Consider the following 27,539-nt stretch of genomic DNA (forward strand, 5'->3'; position numbering starts at 1 on the left):
CTCCCTCTCCCCCTCCCTCTCCCTCTCCCTCTCTCCCTCTCCCTCTCCCTCTCTCCCTCCCTCTCTCCCTCCCTCTCCCTCTCCCTGTCCCTCTCTGCCCTTCCTTGCCTTGCGCTGTCTCTGTCTCAAAATAAGCTTTAAAAAAACTTTTTTTTTCTTTAATGTTTATTCATCTTTGAGAGACAGAGAGAGACAGCATGAGTGGGGAAGGGGCAGAGAGGGAGACACAGAATCTGAAGCAGGCTCCATGCTCCGAGCTGTCCGCACAGAGCCCGATGCAGGGCTTGAACTCAAGAACTGCGAGATCATGACCTGAGCTGAAGTCGGACTCTCAACCGACTGAGCCACCCCGGCACCCCATAAATAAGCTTTTTAAAAAAATAAAAATAGGGCAGCCTGGGTGTATCAGTCAGTTAAGCATCCATCTTTGGCTCAGGTCATGATCTCATGGTTCGTGAGTTCGAGCCCCACGTCAGGCTCTGTGCTGACAGCTGAAAGCCTAGAGCCTGCTTCAGATTCTGTGTCTCCCTCTCGCTCTGCCCCTCCCTGCCTGTCTGTCTGTCTCTGTCTCTCAGAAATAAACATTAAAAAAATAAATAAATAAAAATAAAAAACAATTTATGTTTAAGGTACAACTTGTGTACAATCTGATGAAGTCACTCTGAGGAAAGCCAGAAAACTTAGAGGCATTTCAGTCAGCATCAATAACAAATGAGGTCTTAACTGAAATCATCAATTTTAAGCCTGTGTTTCTCAGTCTTGGCACTAATTGATATTTTGGGCCGGATCATTCTTTGCTATGGGAGACTGTCCTATGCATTGTGTAGAATGTTTGGCAGCATCTCTGTCTTCTGCGTGCTATTTGCCAATAGTACTCCCTAGTTACCAACCAAAAGTGTCTCATGTCCCCTGGGAGCAAAATCACTCTTGGTTAAAAACCATTAATTTACACACTGATTATCAGTGCTTGCTTAAAACCATTAAGTGATTCCCTTTTCTGGAACTTTATGATGTATAGTTTAGACTGTGCCTGAACTAACTGATTACCTTAACTTCACAGAAAGGTAAACCAAACAGTGCGCCTCTTTACGGATATAATACAAAGTAGTATATAATACTACCTTTAAAGAATTAAGTATTCTTGCCATATAACTAAACCTAAATCAGATCAAACCTCTAGATCTAACTACTATTTTTTGAAAATATAGGAGATAAAGGGACATCCTAAATGACACCAGAGGAATACAATCAGTAAAATCCAGGATATAGAAAATTCTTAGAACAAAAGACCTGGTTTCTTCAATAAATGGCAGAGGATAAACAAAAGAATGTATAGTTTAAAATAAGAGTTAGCAGACTTTTTCTGTAAAGAGGACCAGATAGAAGTAGTTTAGGCTTTGCAGATCATAATACAGTTGACGCTTGAACATCGTGGAGGTTAGCAGTGCCTTCCCCCTCCCCATGAGGTCAAAAACCTGCATGTAACTTTGACTTCCCAAAAACTAAACTAGTAGCCTGCTATTGACCAGAAGTCTTATTGATAACAAATAGTCCATTAACACATAATTTGTATATCAATATATGTTACATAGTGAGTTAAAAGAGAAAAGAAAATCACAAGGGAGAGAAAATACATTTATAGTACTGTATTAAAAAGAACACTTTTTTTAAGTTTATTTTGAGAGAGAAAGAAAGCTCAAGCAGGGGAGGAGCAGAGGGAGAGAAAGACTCCTAAGCAGGCTCAGTACTGACTGTGAGTCCGATGCAGGGCTCAATCTCACAAACTGAACCGTGACATCATGACCTGAGCTGAAATCAAGAGTTGGACGCTCAATCAACTGAGCCACCCATGTGTCCAAGTACTGTATTTATTGAAAAAATCCATGTATAAGTGGACCTGCACAGTTCAAGGGTGTTATTCATGGGTTAACTGTAATCTCCGTCACAAAAAGCAAAAGCAGCAAGAGACAATATGTTAATGAATGAGTGTGGCTTTGTTCTGATAAAAGTTTATTTACAAAACCAGGTGACAGGCCTGAGTTAGACCCTTAAATTAAAATATACTTAGAAAGACATCAACAGGGGGTGCCTGGGTGGCTCAGTTGGTTAAGCGTCTGACTTTTGGTTTTGGCTCAGGTCATGATATCACAGTTTTGTGGGTTCAAGCCCTGATTCTGCTTTGTGCTGACAGAGGGGAGCCTGCTTGGGATTCTGCTTGGGATTCGCTCTCTCCTCTCCTGCCCCTCCCCCGTTCACACTGTCTCTGTCTGTCAGAAATAAACATAAAAAAAATTTTTTTTAAAAGACATCAGTGAAATGCAAATGTTGTATCTTGTTTGGATCCTTATTCAAACCACCAACTGTAAAAAAATAACTTGTGAGACAATCAGGGAAATTTGAATACTGACTAGATAGCAATGATTTTAAGTAATTATTGTTAATTATTTTAGGGGTGATAATGGTGTTTACTTATTTTAAAATAAAAGTGTTTATTGTTTAGAGATATATAAAAGTATTTATAGATGAAATAATAGGATCAGAATTTGCCTTAAAATAATCTAGTTAAGGGTGAGGGGTAGATCTGAAGAATATAAAATGTAATGTGTCAGAGATTTAAAGGGTTTTAATCTATAAGAGAAAACTGGAGTCTAGTTTTGGAAAGGAGACTTGCTGTTTGGATAAAATGAATAAAGTTAGAAGTTTATTTTATATTTCTACTTTAATATATCTCATGTTATGTTTCAGAAATTTCTTCTATGTAAACATATATTATTGTCTTGTTGGTAACTTTTTAATTTAAGTGGGCCGTAAACTGGTGGAACACCTGAGTGGCTCAGTCAGTTAAGTTGAGTGTCTGACTCTTGATTTTGGCTCAGGTCATGATCTCAGGGTTGTGGGATTGAGCCCTGTGTCGGGCTCTACACAGAGCATGGAGCCTGCTTGGGAATTCTCTCTTTTTCTCTCTCTCTGCCCCTCCCCTGCTCACACAGGAGCTTTTTCTCTATCTCTCAAAAAGTAGGCCATAAATTATAGTCTAGGGCAACTGTCAGCATATTGCAGCACACTGCCTGTTTTTTGTAAATATAGTTTTGTTAAAACACAGCACACATTTATTTATGTATTGTTCAGGGCTACTTTTGCACTGTAACAGCAGAGTTGAGTCTCTGCAACAGATTGACCCAAAAGGCCCCAAATATTTGCCATCTGGCCCCTGGCACAGATACAACTTCTCATCTAGAACGTTTAGTGGCTTTGCTATGAGGTAGGTATTGGTTTTCTTGCCATGTATTTTTGTTTGTTTGTTTGTTTGTTTTTTGTTTTATTTTAGAAAGCTCAAAGTGGGGAGGAGGGACAGAGGGAAGGAGAGGGAGAAAGAGAGAGGATCCTAAGCAGGCTCCATGCTCAGCGCAGAGCCCGATGCAGGGATTGTGACCTGAGCCAAAATCAAGATTCAGATGCTCAACAGACTGAGCCACCCAGGTGCCCCCCCTCTTTTTAAAAAGCTTGCTTATTTATTTATTTATTTATTTATTCATTCAGTCATTCATTCATTCATTCATTTATTTTCAGAGAGAGAGAGACAGAGACAGACAGAGACAGTGTGAATGGGGGAGGGGCAGAGAGAAGGATACAGAAAATCCCAAGTAGGCTCTGCACTGTCAGCATGGAGCCCCATATGGGGCTTGAAACCATGAGTTCATGACCTGAGCTGAACATCCTCCCCCCGCCCCCACCCCTGCTTTTTATTGGCATGTGGTTTTGTTCTTATGGCAAAAGTCAGGGAGCCGTTCTGTAATCCAAACTGGTATCTTGAGATGTATTCCATTGTAGATGATCTTCAAAGACTATCCTTCACCTTTCTATTTATAAAAGCTGTTTTGGGGGCAGATGACTTTGAGTCTACCATTTTGTGTTCTATCCATAAACCCATTCATCCCAAGATACATTCTTTCTTTCTCCTCTCCCTTTGTTCCACCCCTACGCAGTACATTTACCTACCTACAGTATTCATACACTGTGGAGAGTGATTCTGATATGTTCTTAAAGATGATACTCTTTTTATCAAATGTATGCTTAGTGTTTAGATACCAGCATTTAAAATTCATTACCGTGTGATGTGAGTTTTGAAGTTTTTAAATGAAAACTACAGTATTCTTCTGTTTATATTCATGAAGGTTTTTAACATGTGGAACTAAGCTTCTATATCTTTGGACTTCGTCACATACAAATCCTATTCCTGGAACAATACCCAAAAAAGGGTATGTGATGGAAAGAATAGTATTACAGGTAATGGTACTTCTTGATACATGGAGAGATTTAAATTTAAATTTCTTAATAAGATGTATATGTGTACCATTATTTGGATTGTTACTAAAGTAGCATAATTGATCTTGTTTGCATCTTATGGCTTATCTTCTATTTAAATGTTAATAAACCATTTCCTATTTCTGAGAAACAGTAAAAAGTGTACCCATCCCAAGCAATATATGTGCTTTTGAGAATTACCAACGATGGCAATCACTTTCAACAAAAGGACAGAAGCATTAATTCAATATTCAATGTAATAATCACCCTGGTGGCTAAGAAAAATCAGTTTTTTCAAAGACAAATGAATGTGGGAGATATGTGGATTATTTAGCTTCAATCTCATCAACTTCTGTTAAATTTTTAAGGTTGATTTTCCTTCTCCTACATTTGATGTCATTTATACTACTCCTCAAGTTGACAGAAGCCTTATACAGCAACACAACTTAGAAACATTGGAGAATGATACAAAAGGGAAACTTTCTGATATTCTTCATAGAGACTCATCACTTGGGTATGCTCGTTTGATTTTTGTTTTGCCTGGGTATTTCTTATAGTAAATTTCAAATTAATATTTTATTAAATGCCCTGATTTATTTCATGATTTAGCAATGTTCTTGGTATGGGAAGTTTTTTGTTTGTTTTTAATTACATAAAAAGACCGTATGACTACATAAGACTTTAGAAATGTGTTCAAGTCAAATTTACACATGATCAAAAGGCAAACAACATTGAGAACTAAATTTACCATAAATATCAGTAGATTAATTTTTAAATATATAAAGAACCCTAAAAAATATATATGAAGAACCTTTTCAATAGAAAACCAATAACTTAGTAGTAGACAAAGAATATGAGTAGATAATTTTTTGGAAAAGAAATAACAATGCCTTTTAAATATCTAAAAAGATGTTTTACCTCTCAGTAATGAAGGAAATGAAAATTAATACAAGATAACATTTTATACACATCACTTGGTTGAAAAATGTCTCACTATATAAGCGTTAGTGAGGTTATCAAAAAAAGGGAATTATACTGTTGGCTAAAGGGCTTTTGGAGAGCACTGTGGCAAAATCTATAAAAGGTTACCATGTATGTAGTTTGTAACCTATCAGCTACGCTTCCAGTTAATTATATACCTTAGAGAAAATTTTTATGTTTGCGTATGGACTCAAGAATATTCATTGCAGTATTTGGATTATTGTGAGAGTGACAGGGAATGTCCATCAATAGAGGTTTAATTATGGTATATTTATCCAATAGAGTACTGTGTAACTATTAAGAATGAACTTATAGTTATATGTAATAATATGCAAGATATGTTAAATGAAGAAAGCAAGGAGCAGAGTAGTGTATATCGTGTGTTACCACTTACATAAAGAAAAAAAAAGCATATATACCTCTGTATATGCTTCTATACAAATAGACTATCCCTGGAAGGATGTGCACGCTTATTAGTTGCCACTGGAGGAGAGCTGGAAGGAGAGACTTCACTGTGTACCTTTTTGCAATATTTGAATTTTTTTCAGTACTCCACACGAAATGAATACATCAGTAAATGTATACACAAAAGTAGATGGATGGGTGGTAAAGTAGTGAAATATTTTGTCACATCAACATTTGTTTTTAAGACTAAGTCTCCAAAACAAGTACTTCTTATTTTTAATATTCCTCATTTGAACTGAATAATCATCTTCTAAAATCATCTTCTAAAATAGCATTTTTTTTTTGCATGACATTTGATTTTAGTTGTATAAAATGGATGAAATCCTTGCTTTCTCTTAGCATGGGTTCTGCTTATTCAATTCTGATTTCTAGTCGTTGGCATCTGGTTAGAGCCCAATAATATTTTTATTGTACTGAATTATCCTTCATTCTCATAACTAAGACTCTTTTATCAAGGCACAATGATTTCTTTCTATCCCCCAAATTAGGGTAAATTAGTGGTGTTTGCTGTACATTGCATTTTTCTATTCCAAGTTGGTATTAATGATTCTACCAAGAAGTGGCTGTCCTAAAATGAATAAATTTCTCCTTTGTATTTTTAATCATTGAAATTATAGCCATCATTATGATATTGAGAAGTAATTTAATTCTATTATATATGCAGACTTTCTAAAGAAGATAAAGCCTTTTTGTGGGACAAACGTTATTATTGCCTCAAACACCCAAATTGTCTTCCTAAAGTACTAGCAAGTGCCCCAAACTGGAAATGGGTTAATCTTGCCAAAACTTACTCACTGCTTCAGCAGTGGCCTCCATTGAACCCACTGACTGCATTGGAACTACTTGATTCAAAGTAAGTTAACCATGACTGAATGTACTTGTTCTGTTCTGTTGTCAGTTTTTCCAGTAAGGTGTATTAAGTTGTAGGACATGAAAGCAATTCAGTGTAAATGTGTAAATGTATATTTTTGCAAACATATTTTCTGTGTTGAGGTTCTTAAAAAGAGATGTCACAGGGTGCTTGGTTGGCTCAGTTGGTAGAACATGGGACCCTTGATCTCAGAGGTCGTGAGTTTGAGCCCCATATTGGGTGTAGAGTTTACTTTAAAAAAATAAAAAAGATGTCATCATTTAAAACTAATCTAAAGAGAGAGTTGTAAATTTTTTTTTTTAATTTTTTTTTTCAACGTTTATTTATTTTTGGGACAGAGAGAGACAGAACATGAATGGGGGAGGGGCAGAGAGAGAGGGAGACACAGAATCGGAAACAGGCTCCAGGCTCCGAGCCATCAGCCCAGAGCCTGACGTGGGGCTCGAACTCACGGACCGCGAGATCGTGACCTGGCTGAAGTCGGACGCTTAACCGACTGCGCCACCCAGGTGCCCCGAGAGTTGTAAATTTTTAATAATCTGTTATATTTTTTATGATGTGGGTCAAAATTTTCATAAGGGTAAGGTTTGTGAACAGTCCTGAATTTGAATTTTTATAGTACAGTAAGATTTTCTTCCTAAAATAAAAAAGAAGAAACACATTGTTTTTTGGGTTTTTTTGGGTGCAAAAAAGATGGTTTTATTACAACACGTGTACAGAATCTATGAACAGAAAAGGCTGCTGAAACACATTGCTTTTGAATAAAGAGCTATTTGAGTGTTCTTTGTCAGGTATAGATTAAGATTGTGTTTCAGGAAATATAGATTTTCATCAAATCTTGATTTTTGTGGTATTTGTCTAGATTTGCTGATCAGGAAGTGAGGTCCATAGCTGTGACCTGGATTGAGGCCATAAGTGATGATGAGCTTACTGATCTTCTTCCACAGTTTGTGCAGGTGAGTTTTTTTTGTTTTTTGTTTTTTTTGTTTTGTTTTTTGTTTTTTGTTTTTTTTTTACTAGGTTGCCTGCCCACCTTACTCCACTCATTTTTTTATGAGTAGGGAACTTGCTAAAGCATCCCCCTTCTGTTTTGATTAAAAGTACTTTTGTGGGAAGGTTGAAGTACATTACATTTGGATATAGTATGAATTTTTTTCCCACTGTTGTTAGCTGCCCCACTTGAATATTATATGTACCTGGATTTTTAATCTTCAGATTTTTAGATTCTCAAACAAACCAGGCTTGAGCTTTTCTTTAATTTTTCTTTCCTAGCCATTTAAATATAGGTAATGAATTATTGTTCCCAAATCTACACTTTTCTGCTTGATTTCATTAATTTAGCCTAAGTTAATTCACTTTTTCATTTTCCAGTGTTACCTTAAATCAACAAGACTAATACTTGCTTTTTATAGTTTCTCCTTTGATAATTTTATCCTGATAGTGGAGTATGGGTTTGACAACTAGTAATTCTTACTTTCTTTCATGCATAGGCTTTGAAATACGAAATTTACTTGAACAGTTCATTAGTGCGCTTCCTTCTGTCCAGGGCATTGGGAAATATACAGATAGCACACAATTTATATTGGTAAGATTTAAAATTTTTTAAGTAATTTATTTCCATTCTTAGTATTTGTAAAGATGATATACTTTGAAAGTCTAAATGGTATGCCCAGACTACTTATTGTCCATACCAGATGTTTTATTGAAGGCATTACAAAGCTAAATTTTATGTCCTTAGAAATAAAACCAAAAATAACAAGACTCTTTATTGCAAAGATATTTGGCATGTTAGAACTCCATAATAGTGAATAAGTTTTTACTTGTTTATATAGCTTAAAACAAATTCTCGATACCAAAAAATGAACCTAAGTTGATTTTTCAGAAGTACTTATCCAGTTTTCAGAAGTGGCTGACATAAATATTTTGCTGTATTAGGCTCCTCAAGGATGCCCTGCATGATGCACAGTTTGGTGCCCGATATGAACATGTTTTGGGTGCTCTCCTCTCAATAGGAGGAAAAGGACTCAGAGAAGAACTTTTGAAGCAGACAAAACTTGTACAGCTTTTAGGAGGAGTAGCAGAAAAAGTAAGGCAGGCTAGTGGATCAGCCAGACAGGTATGTACCCATAAGTGGGAATATAAATATTTCGATGTTAAAGGATCTTTACACTGCTGATGAATTGTTACTCTTTATCAGTAGACATCCAGTAGAATCTAATTACACCTATGCTGTTTTGAACAGATAATTCAAAGGTTGTTTAAAACCACAGGGAAAGATTTTTGCAGTCGAACTCAGAAAATCAATGATTTTTAAAATTTTATTATTTTTTTTAGTTAAATTTTAGTTAGTAACATATAGTGCAATATTTATTTCAGGAGTAGAATTCAGTAATTCATCACTTTGATACAATACCCAGTGCTTATCACAACAAGTACCCTCCTTGGTACCCAATCACCTACCTAGCCAATCTCCCTCCTCCATCAACCCTCAGTTTGTTCTCTGTCATTAAGAGTCTCTTGTGGTTTGTTTCCCTCTCTTCCCTTCACTGCCCTTCCCATATGATCATCTGTTTTGTTTCTTAAAATCCACATATGAGTGAAATCATATGGTATTTTTCTTTCTCTGATTGACTTAATTTGCTTAGCATTATACATTCTAGCTCCATCCATGTCATTGCTGTTGGGAATGCAACCTGCTGCAGCCACTCTGGAGATGAGTATGGAGGTTCCTCAAAAAACTAAAAATGGAACTACCCTATAATCTAGCAATTGCACTATTATGTATTTACCTAGAGGATACCAAAATACAGATTCAAAGGGGTACATGCACCCCAATGTTTATAGCAGCATTATCAACAATAGCCAAACTATGGAGAGAGCCTAAATGTTCATTGACTGATGAATGGATAAAGAAGATGTGGTATATATATTTACCATAGAATATTACTCAGCCCCCCAAAAAGAAGAAAAATCAGGGGCGCCTGGGCGGCTCAGTCAGTTAAGAGTCTGACTCTTCATTTTGGCTCAGGTCATGATCTAGTAGTTTGTGAGATTGAGCCCCCTGTCGGGCTCTGTGATGTCAGCATGGAGCCTGCTTGGGATTCTCTCCCCCTCTCTCTGCCCCTTTCCCACTTGCTTTCTCTCTCTCTCTATCTCAAAAGTAAACAAACGTTAAAAAAAGTAATGCAAGTATGAGTTGATGCTGATGTTTAAAAAGTCCAAATAATAAAGAAGCTCATAGAATAAAAAATTTTTAATTAAAATTTTAAATTAATTTAATTTAAAAATTAAAAAATTTCCAGTTTCATTTTCTGTTAGGTATCTATTATTCATAGTTTGCTTTATGTCCCTTCTGGTCTTTTATATGACTTTACACGTATATACATACAAGTACATGTATAAATGTTTGGAGTTTTTTTGTTTTTTAAAAAAATTTTTTATAGAAACACACACACGTACTGTTATTGAGGTAAAATTCACATAACACTCATCACTTTAAATCATTAGGTTTTAGTACATTCACAGTGTTATACAACCACCACCACTAATTCCAGAACATTTTCATCATACCAGAAAGAAAGCCTATACCCACTAACCTCTCAGTTCTCATTCCCTCCTCCTCCCAAGCCCTGGTAAGCATTAATCTGCTTTCTATCTCTATGGATTTACCTATTCTGGACATTTCATTTAAGTGGAATTACACAATATGTGGACTTTGTGTCCAGTTTCTTTCAATTTGCCTATTTTTTTCTTTTCCACTCCCCCCAATTTTTAAAATGTCTATTTATTATTGAGAGAGACAGAGTATGAGTAAGGGAGGGGCAGAGAGAGCAGGCTCCAGGCTTTGTGCTGCCAGCATAGAGCCCAACATGGGGCTTGATCAATGATATCATAACCTGAACTGAAACCAAGAGTTGGAAGCTTAACCAACTGAGCCACCCAGCCGCCACTACCTAATATTTTCAAGGTTTCATATATTCTAGCATATATGAGTACTTTGCTCCTTTTTATAGCTAAATAATGTTCCATTGTGTGAATAATACCACATTTTGTTTATCCATTCATCAGTTGATGGACATTTGGCTTGTTTCCACTATTTGGCTATCATGAATAATGCTGCTATGAATGCTTGTGTATGTTTTTATTTGAACACCTCTTTTCAGTTTACCTAGGAGTGGAATTACTGAGTCATAAAGCAATGCTGTGTTTAACTTTGTGAGGAACCAACAAACTTTTATATGAAGCAGCTTCGTCATTTTATATTCCTACTAGCATTGTATGAGGATTCCAAGTTCTCCACATCTTCACCGTTTGTTATTTTCTGCCTTTTTAAAAGAAATTATAGTCATCTTAGTGGGTGTGAAGTAGTATCACATTGTGGTTTGACTTGCATTTCCCTGATTAATGGTTTTGAGCACATTTTTATGTGTTTGTTTGCCATTTGTATATCTTCTTGGGAGAAATTTCTGCCCGAAGAGTTTTGTGTGTATATATGTATTTATTTACTTAGAGTGTACATGAGAGTGGGGGAGGGGCAGAGAGAGAGGGAGAGAGTGAATCCCAAGCAGGCTTTATGCTGTCAGTGCAGAGCCTGACATGAGGCTTGATCTCATGAACCTGGAGCCATGAAATCAGCTCATGATGTGAGCTGAAATCAAGAGCCGGTTGCTTAACTGACTGAGCCACCCAGGCACCCCTCCCCCCTTTTAATTAATTGGTTTGTCTTTTTGTTTTTGAGTTGTTCCTTAAACATTTGGGATATTAGACCCTTATTGGAGATACTGTTTGTAAATATTTTCTCCTGTTCCTTGAATTATCTTTTTATTTCCTTGATGGTGTCTTTTGCACAAAAGTTAATAATTTTATGAGGTTTATTTTTGTTGCTTGTGCATTTGATATCTAAGAATTTGTTACCAAATCTAAGGTCACAAAGATACACACCTATGTTTTCTTCTAATAGTTTTATAGTTTTGCTCATATGTAAATCTTTGATCCATTTTGAGTATTTTTTAATATGCTTTGAGATAACTCATTCTTTTACATGTGGTTATCCAGTTTTCCTAGCACTGCTTGTTTGGGCTTTTTTTCCCCCAGTCTTTCGTATAGTTTTATTTTCTCCCTTCAACCATAATAATATATTATCTTCACTGGAGGGTTTGTAAACACAGGCTTATTCAGCCCATTTACAGGCAAGGCAAATGCTACGTGTTACAGTGTTCCCACCATGGAACCTCTGGTCATCCAACCCAAGTCACCCCCTTGCCTGTCTTTATCTTCACCATACTGTGTGACCACTTCATTGAGTCTCATTCCAGACTTTAAGTTTTCCATGGTTTCCATGATTTTCCCATGTTTTTCACACAGAATGTGTCTGACCTTTACTGAGTTGCCACCATCTTTGGGACCCTGAGACTTCTTGTCAGAACTGTCACTCCCAGAGGCTGCTCCCCACTTTCCCCACTTTCCTCCCTTTCCTGGAACTGCTTTTTCCCTTGGGCAGCATCTTCGAAACTTCCCAGCATCATTTGTTGAAGAGACCATTCTCTCCCATGAATGATCTCAGCATTCTTGTTGAAAATCAGTTGACCGTAGACATACAGGTTTATTTCTGGACTCTGAATTATATTCCATTGATATATGAGATTGTCCGTATGCCATACTGTTTTAACTACTGTAGCTTTGTAGTAAGTTTTGAAATTAGGAAATAGGAAATATGAGTCCTCCAACTTTGTTCTTTTCCAAGGGTGTTTGTTTGTTTGTTTGTTTGTTTGTTTTTTGGGGGGGGATGCTATTCAGAAGTCCCTTGCAATTCTGTGTGAGTTTTAGTACCATCTTGTACATTTCTGCAAAAAGGAAGTTGGAATTTTGATAAGAATTGTGTTGAGTCTACAGATTAATTTGGAAAACACTGCAGTCTTAATATTGTCTTCCACTTCATGAACACAAGATGTCTTTTTGTTCTTTTAGATCTTTAATTTCTTTGGGTAATTTTACTTTTTTTTGGTTTTTGTTTTTTTGTTTTTTGTTTTTTTTTTTACTTGGAGAATTTGTGTCAAGACATATAGTTACACTTCATGTTTTTTTATGGGTACATAATAAATTAATTCTTTGGGAACTTCTTTTTGACCATTTGACAGTTGGACATTTTAAAAATTGAGTGGGTCCAGGATACATCATAATATTTTTGTCTTAAAAATAGATCTTCATTTTCTTTTTTTTTTATTTTTTTTTAATGTTTATTTATTTTTGAGACAGAGAGAGACAGAGCATGAATGGGAGAGGGGCAGAGAGAGAGGGAGACACAGAATCAGAAGCAGGCTCCAGGCTCTGAGCCATCAGCCCAGAGCCTGACGCGGGGCTCGAACTCACAAACCTTGAGATCGTGACCTGAGCTGAAGTCGGATGCTCAACCGACTGAACCACCCAGGTGCCCCTGATCTTCATTTTCTTTATGTACTTATAGTATCATTCTCTTTTCCTAGGTTGTCCTCCAAAGGAGTATGGAACGAGTACAGTCCTTTTTCTTAAGAAATAAATGCCGTCTTCCTCTCAAACCAAGTCTTGTTGCAAAAGAATTAAATATTAAGGTGACACATAAAATGCTTATAAGTTCATATTGTATTTCAAAATAATTTGTAGGAAGAAAGCAGATGGGCAGATATGTTTAAAGCAAATGAGGATAAAACCTTCATAGGTTGGTTATATAGGTATTTATGGATGTCTGTTTATAAGATCCATCTTTATATCAGTAATGTTTACTTAATCACCATTCCTAAAAGAAAACAATATAAAATTATTTACTCTCTCAAAATTTTTAAAAAATTTTCTTAACATTTATCCACTTTTGAGAGAGACAGAGCATGAGCTGGGGAGGGGCAGAGAGAGAGGGAATCTGAAGCAGGTTCCAGGCTCTGAGCTGTCAGCACAGAGCCTGACATGGGGCTCTAACTCAAGAACCACAAAATCATGACCTGAGCCGAAGTCAGGTGTTCAACCGACTAAGTCACCCAGGCACCCCCATCTCAAATTATTCTTTACTATGGTACCTTGGAAGCATATGTTGTAATTCAGTCACAAATAGGCATTTTCTTTTCCTCCCATGTGAATGGTCAGTTAGACTCTTCCCAGGTTTATAAAACTTTTTAGAGCCATCAAAAAGTAGTTGAGTAATCATCAGAATTGAGCAAAAGCAGCGAATTCAGCAAAGACAACCAATTAATGTCTGTGGTTTTGAAAGGCTAGGGTTTAAGTATCCATAAAGGAGTCTTGGATTTGATTTCTTAAGTTGATACATGGCTACTCTTTACTGAAATTTAACCATGGGTGCCTGAGTCATATGTCATTGACGAGGGTCATGTTAGGGATGGGTCACATTTTCTCCTTGGGTTTTGTTTGTTGTTTCCCTTAATTGGTCTGTCTTTTTTTTTTTTTTTTAATGTATGTTTATTTTTGAGAGAGAGAGAGAGACAGAGACAGAGCACAAGCTGGGGAGGGGCAGAGAGAGAGGAAGACAGAGCATTAGAAGACAGAGCACGTTAGAAGCTCTGTGCTGTCAGCACAGAGCCTGATGTGGGGCTCAAACTCATGAACTGTGAGATCATGACCTGAGCCAAAGTCAGACGCTTAACTGACTGAGCCACACAGGTGCCCCTAATTGGTCTGTCTTAAATTAGTTTTTTTAACCAGTTTGATTTTATTTTATTTTATTTTATTTTTAATTTTTTTTTTCAACGTTTATTTATTTTTGGGATAGAGAGAGACAGAGCATGAACGGGGGAGGGGCAGAGAGAGAGGGAGACACAGAATCGGAAACAGGCTCCAGGCTCTGAGCCATCAGCCCAGAGCCTGACGCGGGGCTCGAACTCAGGGACCGCGAGATCGTGACCTGGCTGAAGTCGGACGCTTAACCGACTGCGCCACCCAGGCGCCCCTAACCAGTTTGATTTTAAAATAAGGTTTGCTCTTTGCTAATGAAATTTTAAAATTTAGTGTCACTATTTGATTGCATGGCTAATTATTAATTATAAGAGCACCATAAACGGAGAAGTAGAGGTCTCATTCTAGATCATACTGATTGAGGAGAGGTAAGAGTATACAAAATTTTATGCTCTGTTGAAGAATTATGACACTTCTAAAGGTCAAAATTTTAATAATTTTTGTCTCAAGCTTTCAAGGTTTTGCTTCTCTGTTTAGAGAGTAGTAGGTAATATTTTACTTATATATGCTATGTTTAAGTCAGTTTCAAAAAGTTTTTTTTTAATACCTCTTGTCTGCTAGGTGATCTAAAAAGCAGTTCACATGTGTTATTTCATTTGCCTTAATTCAGAGGAACAAGTGAAGGGAGAAATGCCTAGGACAAAAACCTTAAACCCATTTTTATTCCAGTGTTATCTTTCTAATGCTTAAAAATGTTGTATTTGTAGTCCTGTTCCTTCTTCAGTTCTAATGCTGTGCCCCTAAAAGTGACAATGGTGAATGCTGATCCAATGGGGGAAGAAATTAATGTCATGTTTAAGGTGAGCAAATGAGGTTACTTTGTTTTAAAATGATAATTTAAAAATTCTTTTCTCAAATTCCTTTTCCAAATTGCAAAGTAATTTTATTTAATATTTAATTAAATTGAGTAATTAAGTGAAAAAATATTGCTGACATAAATTGTTTCCAGACAGATTTGGGAACAAATGCAACTCTGGGCTAGAGCTGCTACCTAGGCCCTGCTGGTTGAACACATCATAACAGCATGCAGTGCCTTTCACACAGACTGTCATGTGAGTGGCACCCCTGGGAGTTGTGCTGTGTGAAAGCGCACAACTGTGAGCAATGGCACAGGTTTTTGGAAACACATAACTTACCTGTGAGAAGCAGCAGGAGTGGAGCACTACCGAGTAACCTATTACCAAAGTTCTGCATCTTGTGATAATAATTCGTATATTTTGAAGAAAGAATGGAGAGTTTTCATTAATTCATTGAGTTAATGGAGGTTCATAAAGATAGCTTTTCTTGAACTATCTTTGATAAAAATATAAACATATATTTATATAAATATATATATAAATGTAAATGCAAAATATATTTATATTTTTCTCCTAACTTACATCTGGTTTGGGTTATATTTTACTGATGTATTTGCTTTTTTCTAAAACAGTACCATCTATTTGAATACAGAAATTTTATATATTAAGTTTTAGTATTAGTTAAGGCAAATCTCCTTTTTTTCATAACTAGTTTAAAAAAATATATTCATCATTATGTGTCTTAAAGTTATTTTATCCAATTTTAAAAAGAAAATGAAAACTTGATGTGATTCCAGTTAGAATTTATTTTGGCAGGGTTAACTTTTTTTTTAAGTAAACTTTTAGTTTGAGATAATTATAGATTCATAGCCTGTTGTAAGAAATTATACAGAGATCCTGGGTACCTTTACCCAGTTTCTTTCAATATAACACCTTGCAAAGCTATCATATAATATCACAATCAGGATATTGGCATTGATACAGTCTAAATATGGAATGTTTTGGTTATGACAAAGACCCTCCATTTTGGCCTTTTAAAAAATTGAATATGATTCACATACCATAAAATCTAATCCTCTAAAGTGTATATAGTTCAGGAAATTGAGACATGAAGAGGTTAAGTAATTTCTTCTGGAATGCTGCAGAAAAATAAAAAGGCAGTTCTGTTCATCTCATTCTTCACTCTTTCTATTATTTCTCCCTCCCCCTGCCTTTAATAGTATGTAACATAGTTAAGTCTTTTAGAAAGGTACAGGTTTCATTTTGTTTCTTTGATTCCAAGGTTGGTGAAGATCTTCGGCAAGATATGTTAGCTTTACAAATGATAAAGATTATGGACAAGATCTGGCTTAAAGAAGGACTAGATCTGAGGATGGTAATTTTCAAATGCCTCTCAACTGGCAGAGATCGAGGTAAGTCTGTTAGTTCTGTCTTGGTGTCTTATTATTTCTTTTCTGTGAACTTAGCTCATAGTGTACCTGCCCTGAGGGAGTCCTGATGCTGAACACTATGATCTCAGTTGTTTCTTACTTTAATTTCGTGTTACTTTATTGATTTATTTGTTCACAAATAAGTCATTGAGTAGCCCCAATGAATGCTTTGCAATAACCAGAGGTGTCTGTTGATTGATTGAATGAAAACTGTATGGTCTTCAGCTTTTGATTTAAAATTAAAGCCATGTCTAAGTTAAACCAACTTTGGTTTCATTTCTGCAAAATAAAATAATGGTTTCAAAATTTTTTTCTACTTAAGGGCAGACTTTGTCTTCTTATTTGTTAAGTTCATTTCCTTACCACACATGTTTGGTGTGAATAGTAAAAGTACTACACCCAGAAATAATTGTGATAATTAAAGAGATAATATAAAACACCCCAGTATGTGAAACATATTAGGTACTCAATAAATTGTAACTATTATCATTATTCTTATTCAACAAATGTTTGTTGCTAATCTATCTACAAAATGCTAATAACATGGAGTGCTTATATTTAGAAGGAAGCAATTAAAGACCTATAATTTGAAAAAGGGGCCCCTAGGTGGCTCAGTCAGTTAGGTGTCCAACTTTGGCTCACGTCATGATCTTGCAGTTAGAGCACTGTGTCAGGCTCTGTGCTGACAGCTCAGAGCCTGGAGCCTGCTTCGGATTCTGTGTCTCCCTCTTTCTCTGCCCCTACTTGTGCTGTCTCTCTCGCGCTCTCTCTCAAAAATAGATAAACATTTTAAAAAAAAATTTAAAAAAATAAAAAAGTAATTTGAAGATACTTTAATAAGCTAAAAGCTCTAAAAAAAAATTACAAAGTCAGTACCATGGGGTTTTAAAGTAGGGAAAGATCATTTATAGTTGGTGGAAATGAGAAATGCTTCTCAGAATCTAATCATAGACACTAGAAAGTCACCTGAAAAATTATTTAATCATCCTTCTAATATTTGCCATTCATTTTATGCTTAAATGCCTATACTTAAGGAAATTTAACTGCATTTCAAGTTGGTCTGCCCTATCCTGGATAGTTCTGATGACTATAGAAGTTTTCTTGTATTCTGGTGAATGGGAACTGACTCCTAGTGTCTTCTACCCATCAGTTCCAGTTCTGTTTTAGACTATCATATAATTAAGTCAAATCCTTCTTTATGATGAAAGTATTGTGGCCTCAGATCCTGAGTTTCAAATTCTTTAGCCATTAGATTACCTTATTATTTGATTGTTTTCATTGTAAAGGGTTTAAGTGATCCAGTCTCTGAGAATGGCACCTGGACTTGGTAGAATGCAAACTGGGCAAAGTCTTGCAAGTGTGGAACTTAACAAGTAAAACCATCATACTAACTCTTGCTAAATCATGCCTTGGCCGTTCTATACTTGTGCATTTTGTATCTTCAACCCAAGTGTAGGACCTTATCTATTAACTTTCTTGTTATATTTAATCCATTACTTTTCAGCCGTTTGGATTCTTTTTAAAATCTGACTTTTGTTATCTGTCATTAAACCTCTTAGTTTGTGTCATGAACTGATTTGAAGAACATACATTCTGTAGCTTCTGCCAAGTCATTGAAAAAATGTTTGCTTGAGAGAACTAAGGACCAACCCTTGTGGCATGTCACTAGAGATTTCCTTTCAAATGATTGCTAAATCATTTTATTTAGTTGCTAAGTATTTTAATTAGTTACTCATCAACTTTATTGTGTTATCAGCCACTCCACATTTCTCCATTTTATCCATCAGGACAGTATGAGAGCCTTATCACTTTCCTTTCTTAGTTTAGGATGTACATACTTTATCTTGTCAAAAAGGAAACCCGGTCAATTAAAGAATTCTTGCTGGTTGTTTTTCATAAAAGGAAGTTGTTTTATTAAAATTCCTCAACGAGAGCCTGCCATTTCATTAGATTGTTTTTTTTTTTTGTCACCACACTTATTTCATATAGTTGAACTTTTTCTTTCTTCTTATGGAATTCCATGTAACTTTGGAGGCAGATTCCTCATGTTTTTTATGTTGTTTCTAATGGTTGAGTGTTTACTTTGTGTCTTGCCCTGGTCTAAGCTTTTCACTTGTGCTCCCTCACAAGTGTCCTTATTTTTCAAATGAAGAAATCACATCTCCATCCTCTGTGAAGTTTTTAACTAGTATCTCAGTATTTGTAGTAATCTTCACTTCTTCAGACTCAATAGTTGTCTTTAAATACTCACCAGGCATTTACTACATGTTTTGTATCTTCCCCACTGGATTGATAGTAAGTTCCTTTAGGGTAGTGACCGTATCTTACATAGCTGGTATTACTTTATATATTTTATGAACTTTGGTCCACTGTTTTTACACATAGTAATTTGCATCTATGCATGTTTGATTATAAAATTAAAAATTTATTCACATATTAAAATTTTTATTAAATGTTGTCATAGAATCAAGGTCCAGGTGCTCATTGAAAAGGGATGTCATTGGGGCGCTTGGGTGGCGCAGTCGGTTAAGCTCCCGACTTCAGCCAGGTCACGATCTCGCGGTCCGTGAGTTCGAGCCCCGCGTCGGGCTCTGGGCTGATGGCTCAGAGCCTGGAGCCTGTTTCTGATTCTGTGTCTCCCTCTCTCTCTGCCCCTCCCCCGTTCATGCTCTGTCTCTCTCTGTCCCAAAAATAAATAAACGTTGAAAAAAAAAAAAAAAAGAAAAGGGATGTCACTGTGAACTATAAACTAGGTGATACAACCAGAACAACATAGAAGATCCAAATGAATTCATTGTGCGTTGTTTGGCCAGGCTACTAGGATTAAAACCTGGGGGCGCCTGGGTGGCGCAGTCGGTTAAGCGTCCGACTTCAGCCAGGTCACGATCTCGGGGTCCGTGAGTTCGAGCCCCGCGTCGGGCTCTGGGCTGATGGCTCATAGCCTGGAACCTGTTTCCGATTCTGTGTCTCCCTCTCTCTCTCTGCCCCTCCCCTGTTCATGCTCTGTCTCTCTCTGTCCCAAAAATAAATAAACGTTGAAAAAAAAATTAAAACAACAACAACAAAAAAAACCTGGCCCTGCATACTTTGTTTTGGGGTGGTCTGAAGGCCTTGGCCAACTTGCTTTCTTCCAGCCCTTTGTCTGAAGCAAGTCTTTGTGTCCATATCGTTATTTTGACACTACTGCATTTCCTTGGTTTTTAAAATACATTAAACAAATTAGTTATAGAAATATTTCATGCACATAGTAAAATATCTGTGTAGCATGTAATAGAATAAATTGAAAAGTAAATCTTAGTTTCTCCCACACCTCCATTTTTAATCCTAGGCATCCTACTTCCAAAATAAAGCCGCTTACATAGCCTTATGGGACTATTTTGTATATATTCTAACATGCATGATATTCTAACATACATAATCTTTCTTTTAAACACAAAAGGACAGTTCTCCATCTGGATTTTGTATTTAATAGCATATTTTTAAGCATAAGTACATAGAGATCTACTTCATTGTATTCCCTTATGTAAATGTCCCATAATTTATTTGTTTCAAAAGTGTATTTGTTTTAAAATTTATTTGTTTTAAAAGTAGAGAAAATATGGGGTGCCTGGGTGGCTCCTCAGGTCATGATCTCACAGTTTGTGGGATTGCTACGTGCGGCCCCACACTGGCAGTGAGGAGCCTGGTTGGGCTTCTCTCTCTACCTCTTGCTGTCTCTTCCCTCCCCTGCTCACATGCTCGTGCACATTCTCTCTCTCTCAAAATAAACATTTTTTTAAATTTTTTTTTTCAACATTTATTTATTTTTCGGACAGAGAGAGACAGAGCATGAACGGGGGAGGGGCAGAGAGAGAGGGAAACACAGAATTGGAAACAGGCTCCAGGCTCTGAGCCACCAGCCCAGAGCCTGACGCGGGGCTCGAACTCACGGACCGCGAGATCGTGACCTGGCTGAAGTCGGACGCTCAACCGACTGCGCCACCCAGGCGCCCCAAAATAAACATTTTTTTTAAAAAGTAAGGAAAATAAAAAATGATTTGCCTAGCCAGGCATTTACATTTTCAGTTAGGAAGACAAATAACACATACTGGAGATTTACACATTATCACAAGGACAATCTTAATCTGCTCTTCCCTTTGAAAGGGCTTAGTGTACTCTGAAACATTGCATCATTTCCCAAATACATGATCAGAGTAAGCTTTTTTGTACTGAAATGGGATGGCACATATCTTACAAGTAACTTTATTAACTAGGTCAGAATCCTCTAATTTGTAATTAAAATTGTTATTCTTGGGAGTGTGTAGCACATGGTTGTATAAACTGTAGAGTCTCAAATAGTCAAATTCAGCTGTTAAATTTTGGGTACTTCTGAAAATAAAAAAATTTTGATTGCTCAGATTTTCTAGCATGGGCTTCCAGACTTTATTTGTTTTTTTATTTGTTTATTTTATTTAAAATCTACCATTTTTACAATTTTTTAATGTTTAGCTTTTAAAGTTTATTTTGAGAGAGACAAACAGTGCAAGTGGGGGAAGGAAAGAAAGAGAATTTTATAGGAGTTAATATAATAATTATCATAATAAAAATAGTTACCATTGGATAGACTTTACTATGTACCTAACATCATGCTAAATATGTCACATAGACTTCTTTAATACTCATTAATAACTCTTTGAAGTAGATACTATTCTTTTTTTTTTAATTTTTTTTAATGTTTTTATCTATTTTTGAGACAGAAACAGAGCATGAGCAGGGGAGGGGCAGAGAGAGAGGGAGACACAGAATCCGAAGCAGGCTCCAGGCTCTGAGCTCTCAGCACAGAGCCCGACACAGGGCTCGAACTCACAAACCACGAGATCATGACCTGAGGCTAACCGACTGAGCCACTCAGGCGCCCCTATTCTTTTTTTTTTAATTATTTATTTATGTTTTAATTTACATCCAAGTTAGTTATCATGTAGTGCAGCAATGATTTCAAAGTAGATTCCTTAATGCCCCTTACCCATTTAGCCTATCCCTGTTCCCTCCAGCAACCCTCTGTTTGTTCTCTGTATTTAAGAGACTTGATTTTTTTTAATGATAATTCCTAACTGGTATCTCATGTCTAAGATTGAAAGCTATAATTTTTTTTAATGTTTGTTTATTGGGGCACCTGGGTGACTCAGGTGTCTGACTTCAGCTCAGGTCATGATCTCATGGTTCTTGAGTTCAAGCCCCACATTGGGCTGTCTGGTGTCAGCATGGAGGCTGCTTTGGATCCTCTGCCCCTCCCCAACTCATGCTCTCAAAAAATAAACATTAAAAAAAGTACAACAAATGTTTATTTTATTTTTGAGCGTGCATGCGTGAGAGGGAGTAAGAGGGAGAGAGAATCCCAAGCAGGCTCTGTCAGCACAGAGCCCTACTTGGGCCTTGATCTCCACAACCGCAGATCATGACCTGATGAGCCGAAATCAGGAGTCAGTCGTTCAACCGACTGAGCCACCCAGGCACCCTAAAGCACCCTAAAAATTTTTTAAAGGCTTACTCTTGGGAGACATTTTCACATAGATTAATGTTTTGTTGTTAAAGGTATGGTGGAGCTAGTTCCTGCTTCAGATACCCTCAGGAAAATCCAAGTGGAATATGGTGTGACTGGATCCTTTAAAGATAAACCACTTGCAGAGTGGCTGAGGAAATACAATCCTTCTGAAGAGGAATATGAAAAGGTGATTAGCATGTCTCCTTATTCCAGATAACTTTGTCAAAAATGTATTACATAGGTCATAAGTGCTTTCATTTTCCAGCTCTGGTGATTAGACATTTAGTTTAAGTTGTAAAAACAGCGTCTTTCTCTAATTAAAAATATATATGTATAAAAACAGTATATTTAATGGCAGGAGTCTGAGTGAAACCAATGCTAAATTACCCTCCAAACATTCCAAACATGCTTTTAGAGGCCAGCAAAACAGAGGTATTTTTATAATGCAGAATGTTACATTTCACAAAGATCTTGGAAAAGTTATGGAAATGAGGAAGAGTGGCTGTATTGTGTGGTAGCTGAGAGCAAGATTATGGGCTAGACTCTCTGAGCTTGACTTAGGTCCCAGGTTCCTCACTAGCTATTGAGCCTTGGGCAAATTATTAACCTCTTTTGTGCCTCAGTGACCTGTGGTATAAAATAGGATATATTATGGTATTATAGTACTTATTATGGCTGTAAAAAATAATAGTACTATAAGGTTATTATGAGAATTAAGTGAGTTTATATGAAAAGCCCTACATTAGAGGTGTCATTTTTTTTCTTTTGGCACACTTTTGAATGCTATGATAGGAAAGGAAAATCTCTTAAGAGTTAAAAACTTTTAATGATCCTAAATTGGCCTAAGAAAGACTCAAGAATACTTTTTTTTTCCTTTCTAAAAACACCTTCAATGGCAATATAAGGAGATCTGTTTTAATATCATTTGCCAACCTACTTTGTCATTAATGTATCATATTTAAAGATATGTACAAATGCTGTCTGTTGAGAAATTTTAATTTTGTAGAGGAATTTTGTCCTTTGTTGGTCTTTTAAACTGTTTAAGATCAACCCCTTTTCTTTGTTGTGGTATTGAGGAAGCAGTGCAGCAAAAGCCAATACTTGTTTATAGTAATGTTGGCTCTTTCGTGGTTCCGGGGAAAGTGGTTTGACACAAAATAATTGTCAAGTAAAATACATTGTGTACTTTTTATGCATTTAACTTTTAATATCCTTTACTAAGAATATAACATAGTGGAGTCACATTGCTTGGGTTTGAATCTTGGATCTGCCACTTAATAACAATTAGGTGGTTCTGGGAAAATAATTACTCTGTTTCAGTTTCCCTCATATGTAAAATAGCAATCATAATGGTACCTTTGTCATATACTGTGTTTGTATGTAGAAAAAGAATAGTATAGTGCCTAGTTTGTGATAAGTGCTATTTAAACATTTGGTCTTATCATCATCAGTAATAATTTCTGGGGAATAATCACATGGACATATAGAGCCTTATGACTGCTCCATTCAGAAATGTACTATTTTGAGGGGCATCAGACTTTTGATCTCAGCTCAGGTCTTGATTTCAGGGTTGTGAGTTCAAGCTCCACACTAGGCGTGAAGCCTACTTAAAAAACAAACAAAAATGAAATGTAGTGTCTTGAGAATATACTAAATGCATATGCTTTGGACAAAAATACTTATTATATACATCTTGCTCTATCGTTCTATATGATGTGTTAATAACTTAATCCCCAGGACAAGCAAGACTAAAGTGAAAGATTTCCATCTTTGAGAAACTTGCAGATGTTACATAAGGAGTCAACAAAACACATTAGTTATATTATTGTATGTTTAAAGATAGCAGGTGACTTTCTTTATACATGCCTTCCCTATAAGCCAAAAAAGGGGAAATACTCTTTTATAATCCTTTATCACAGTGTTACCACTTGTGCTAAGTAGCAGAGGCTGTGAGGAGCAGAGGTCCACAACGATGATTCTTAAAAGATGTTCAAAGGCAGCACATACCCTCAGTAGGGACTGGCAGGATCTCTGCCTTTTAAAAGACAAAAGTTAGAGAGATAGGGGCAATAACCATCTTTAGAAGGTGTTTTTTTCGAAATAGGGAAAGGCTGGCTTTTGTTACCATAACCTAGTTTATAAGCTATTAAGAAAATGGATTATGATAGTATTTTCAAAGGGTGATGAATTACTTTAATCTTTATAACCTGCCTCCTTTAAAAATTTTTTTTCCCTAAAATAATTTTATATCTTTATTATAGGCTTCTGAAAATTTTATCTATTCTTGTGCTGGATGCTGTGTAGCTACCTATGTTTTAGGCATCTGTGATCGACACAATGACAACATAATGCTTCGAAGTACAGGACATATGTTTCACATTGACTTTGGAAAGTTTTTGGGCCATGCACAGATGTTTGGTAGCTTCAAAAGGTACTAATACTGTTTTTGTTGCTAAAGAAGAGAGGCACTTAAATACCCCAGGGGGCGCCTAGCTGGTTCAGTTAGTTGTGCATGCAACTCTTAATCCCAGGGTCATGAGTTCAAGCCCCATGTTGGGTGTAGAGCCTACTTATAAAACAAAAAACAAAAAAACACAGTACTTCAGGTAATTCTGAAGATTTCCACATTGTGAATTGCTTTTCAAAAGGTATTAATAAAATTATCTGTATCCATCCATTATTTGTATATATATCTGCAAGAGTTTCTGTAGTAATTTTTACTTGAAGGAAAAAGAAATTGACCTTTCTTACCATGTGAGTGTTAAGTTTTTGATGATTTTAACATCAACTGTTTTACAATCTAAGCATTCCTCCTCCACTTTTTTCTTCCCAAGAAAGCTGAAGCTGTTGGTTTGCTTTCTTCAGATTTATTCAAGAGATCGTTGATTTTGAGTGAATTCATTTCAAGTAATGCTAAAGATATTTTCATTTTGGGGGCACCTGGGTGGCTCAGTTGGTTAAGCGTCCGACTTCGGCTCAGGTCACGATCTCGGGGTCTGTGAGTTTGAGCCCCGCGTCAGGCTCTGTGCTGATAGCTCAGAGCCTGGAGCCTGCTTTGGATTCTGTGCACTCCTGCTCCCGTCCCTCCCCCCTTCCCATCTCTTCCTCTCCCCTGCTTGTGCTCTGTCTCCCTCTGTCTCTCAAAAATAAATAAATGTTAAATAAAAGATTTTTGTTTTGACAGTATTAGAATTTTATGTAAGATATCTTTGTGTATTTTGATGAACCTTTATTTTGACACATTTAGCCATAACATTGATTTTAATTAGTGGACACAACTTATTTTAAAAGAGAGGCACTTTTTATTTCACAAATTAATGTCCCAAACATTAACTGCCTCTTTTCTTGCTGTTCTTTGCCTTGTAGCTCCCACTGAGCATGACTGGGGATGAAAAAGACCCTAAGAGATGACTTTACCATTGTAGTACACGAGGATGAGTGTGTGTGTGTGGTAACCTTTGCTGAAATGAATTAAGGTGTATTTTATCTAGTTAGTGGTACCTGTAAAAAATGCTCCCATTTGTATAACGGCAATGAGTGCAAAATTTTTGTCTGTATATTTGTAGCTACTATTTGATCACTATTTGAGTGTGTGGATTTATAAATATCATCTTGGAAAAAATTCATATATTCTAAGTAATGAGATTGATTATATGAAGGCTTTCCTGCAAATACAAATTTATAAGTTTTAATGCAGATTCAACACTGCCCAGTACTAAGTTTCCCAGATGGAAATTGCTATGGCTCAGATAGCTTCGTTCAATAACCATGTGATAACAATAGCACTATTTGAATATCTTCTATAAATAATACTTTGTGTGTATTTTCTTTTTAAATAGGGACCGGGCTCCTTTTGTGCTGACTTCTGATATGGCATATGTCATCAATGGGGGTGAAAAGCCCACCATTCGTTTCCAGTTGTTTGTGGACCTCTGCTGCCAGGCCTACAACTTAATAAGAAAGCAAACAAACCTCTTTCTTAATCTCCTTTCTCTGGTAACTCTGTTCTTTTATAAGCCTTTAATTAATTTACATTACTGCTCTGTGTTTCAGTATCTAAAGAAGGATATTTTGGAATGAAATTTACTGTAGTTTCAAATGTCAGATATACTATCACCAAAATATTCAAAAATTGCTGCTCTGTAAAATATTCCAGACACCGTTTATATAAAATACAAAAAAATAAGTCACGAGAGTGGGCTACCCTGGGAGTGAGGAGTAAAAAGTACCTGAAAAGGACCCTGAGAGGGTCATCTGGAATGCTGGAACATATTTTGTGTCTTAATCTGGGTGTGTTCAGATTTTTATACTTCTCTGGATGTTTATTAAGTTAAAAGTAAACCTCCACTATGATTATTGTGACTGAACTTGATATAAAAACAGAGGACTAGACAAAAGGTCTGTATTTTACAGCTTTTATTCCATAACCTGGCTTTGTGACATCCAACAGTTGACTTCCTTGGCCTTGGTGTTTTTCATTTGTAACTGGATCACTTAGGTCCCTAAAACACTAATACGGACTCTTCAAAACTGTGATTGTTTTGTTTGCTTCAGTTCTAATTACTTGGCCAGCTTTTAAGGGATGGGTAAGGAACAGAGTTTTAAAAAATTGAACTCACAAACTCTTTTTTCCTTTCTACAGATGATTCCTTCAGGGTTACCTGAACTTACAAGTATTCAAGACTTGAAATATGTTAGAGATGCACTTCAACCCCAAACTACAGATGCAGAAGCTACAATTTTCTTCACTAGGTAAGGCATATTTAAATATTTTAGAGAAGGGACATAGCTTTGATTTGTTTTCCTTAAACAAATGCTATATATCAAAATTCTGATTTTTCAGGAAGGAATTGTGAGTCACAGTATTAGCAAATAGTAGCCTTATCAAAAGTATATTTTATGTCAGAAGTTTGTTTACTGAATAAATGTAAAGGATTTGCAATAACCATTTTAAAAATAAATTTCTCTCAAAATAGCTGGTTTTATTTAGTATATGACTTCAATTATAAACATCCTGTGTATGAACTATTTCTGCAAGACGTATTTTCTATAATGCCAAATACAAGGTTTTTTGGGTTTTTTCCTAAAATAATATCTGTGTTAATCTGTTTTTCAGGATTCTGCCATGACAATTTTTGTGGATACTATAAATGCTTAAAACAGTGAACTCTGGGACACTGCTATAGTAAATTGTTAATGTATGACATGGTACTTAAAACACGTATACCAATTATTGGCATTTGAACTTGTTATTTTTGCTTTAAAAGCAGATCTTCCTGGCAAATTGGTCACCTCATTATTGTGGTATAATGATACCACCTCATTATTATGCCATAGCAGGGAGGGACACATGAGCTTATGTTCTTTTCTCCTTTTTCTCTTGCCTTCTTCCTCTCAGTGGAGAAGAGATAGAAAACTGGACTGGACTTCCCTAGTCTCAAGAGTCTGGCCTG

The 27,539-nt window shown here is 36.2% G+C and overlaps 1 protein-coding gene and 1 pseudogene across 2 annotated transcripts in view; one reads left to right on the plus strand and one right to left on the minus strand.

Moving 5' to 3' along the window:
* PIK3C2A (phosphatidylinositol-4-phosphate 3-kinase catalytic subunit type 2 alpha) overlaps nucleotides 1-27,539 on the plus strand; it is a 201,740-nt gene that overhangs the window by 163,928 nt on the left and 10,273 nt on the right. For both annotated transcript variants that reach the window (XM_040495704.1, XM_040495703.1), the window contains 13 exons: nucleotides 4,176-4,287; nucleotides 4,674-4,819; nucleotides 6,416-6,604; nucleotides 7,485-7,578; nucleotides 8,113-8,207; nucleotides 8,558-8,738; nucleotides 13,105-13,209; nucleotides 15,046-15,138; nucleotides 16,418-16,547; nucleotides 22,137-22,273; nucleotides 24,348-24,517; nucleotides 25,926-26,082; nucleotides 26,729-26,838. In XM_040495704.1, the coding sequence (XP_040351638.1) occupies nucleotides 4,176-4,287; nucleotides 4,674-4,819; nucleotides 6,416-6,604; nucleotides 7,485-7,578; nucleotides 8,113-8,207; nucleotides 8,558-8,738; nucleotides 13,105-13,209; nucleotides 15,046-15,138; nucleotides 16,418-16,547; nucleotides 22,137-22,273; nucleotides 24,348-24,517; nucleotides 25,926-26,082; nucleotides 26,729-26,838 (1,719 nt within the window). The remainder of the gene's footprint in view (nucleotides 1-4,175; nucleotides 4,288-4,673; nucleotides 4,820-6,415; nucleotides 6,605-7,484; nucleotides 7,579-8,112; nucleotides 8,208-8,557; nucleotides 8,739-13,104; nucleotides 13,210-15,045; nucleotides 15,139-16,417; nucleotides 16,548-22,136; nucleotides 22,274-24,347; nucleotides 24,518-25,925; nucleotides 26,083-26,728; nucleotides 26,839-27,539) is intronic.
* On the minus strand, nucleotides 11,731-12,463 carry LOC121043897 (peptidyl-prolyl cis-trans isomerase NIMA-interacting 4-like; annotated as a pseudogene).

The sequence above is a fragment of the Herpailurus yagouaroundi genome, unplaced genomic scaffold (genome assembly GCF_014898765.1).
Source record: "Herpailurus yagouaroundi ecotype Mexico unplaced genomic scaffold, PumYag 187, whole genome shotgun sequence".
Taxonomy (NCBI): Eukaryota; Metazoa; Chordata; class Mammalia; order Carnivora; family Felidae; genus Herpailurus; species Herpailurus yagouaroundi.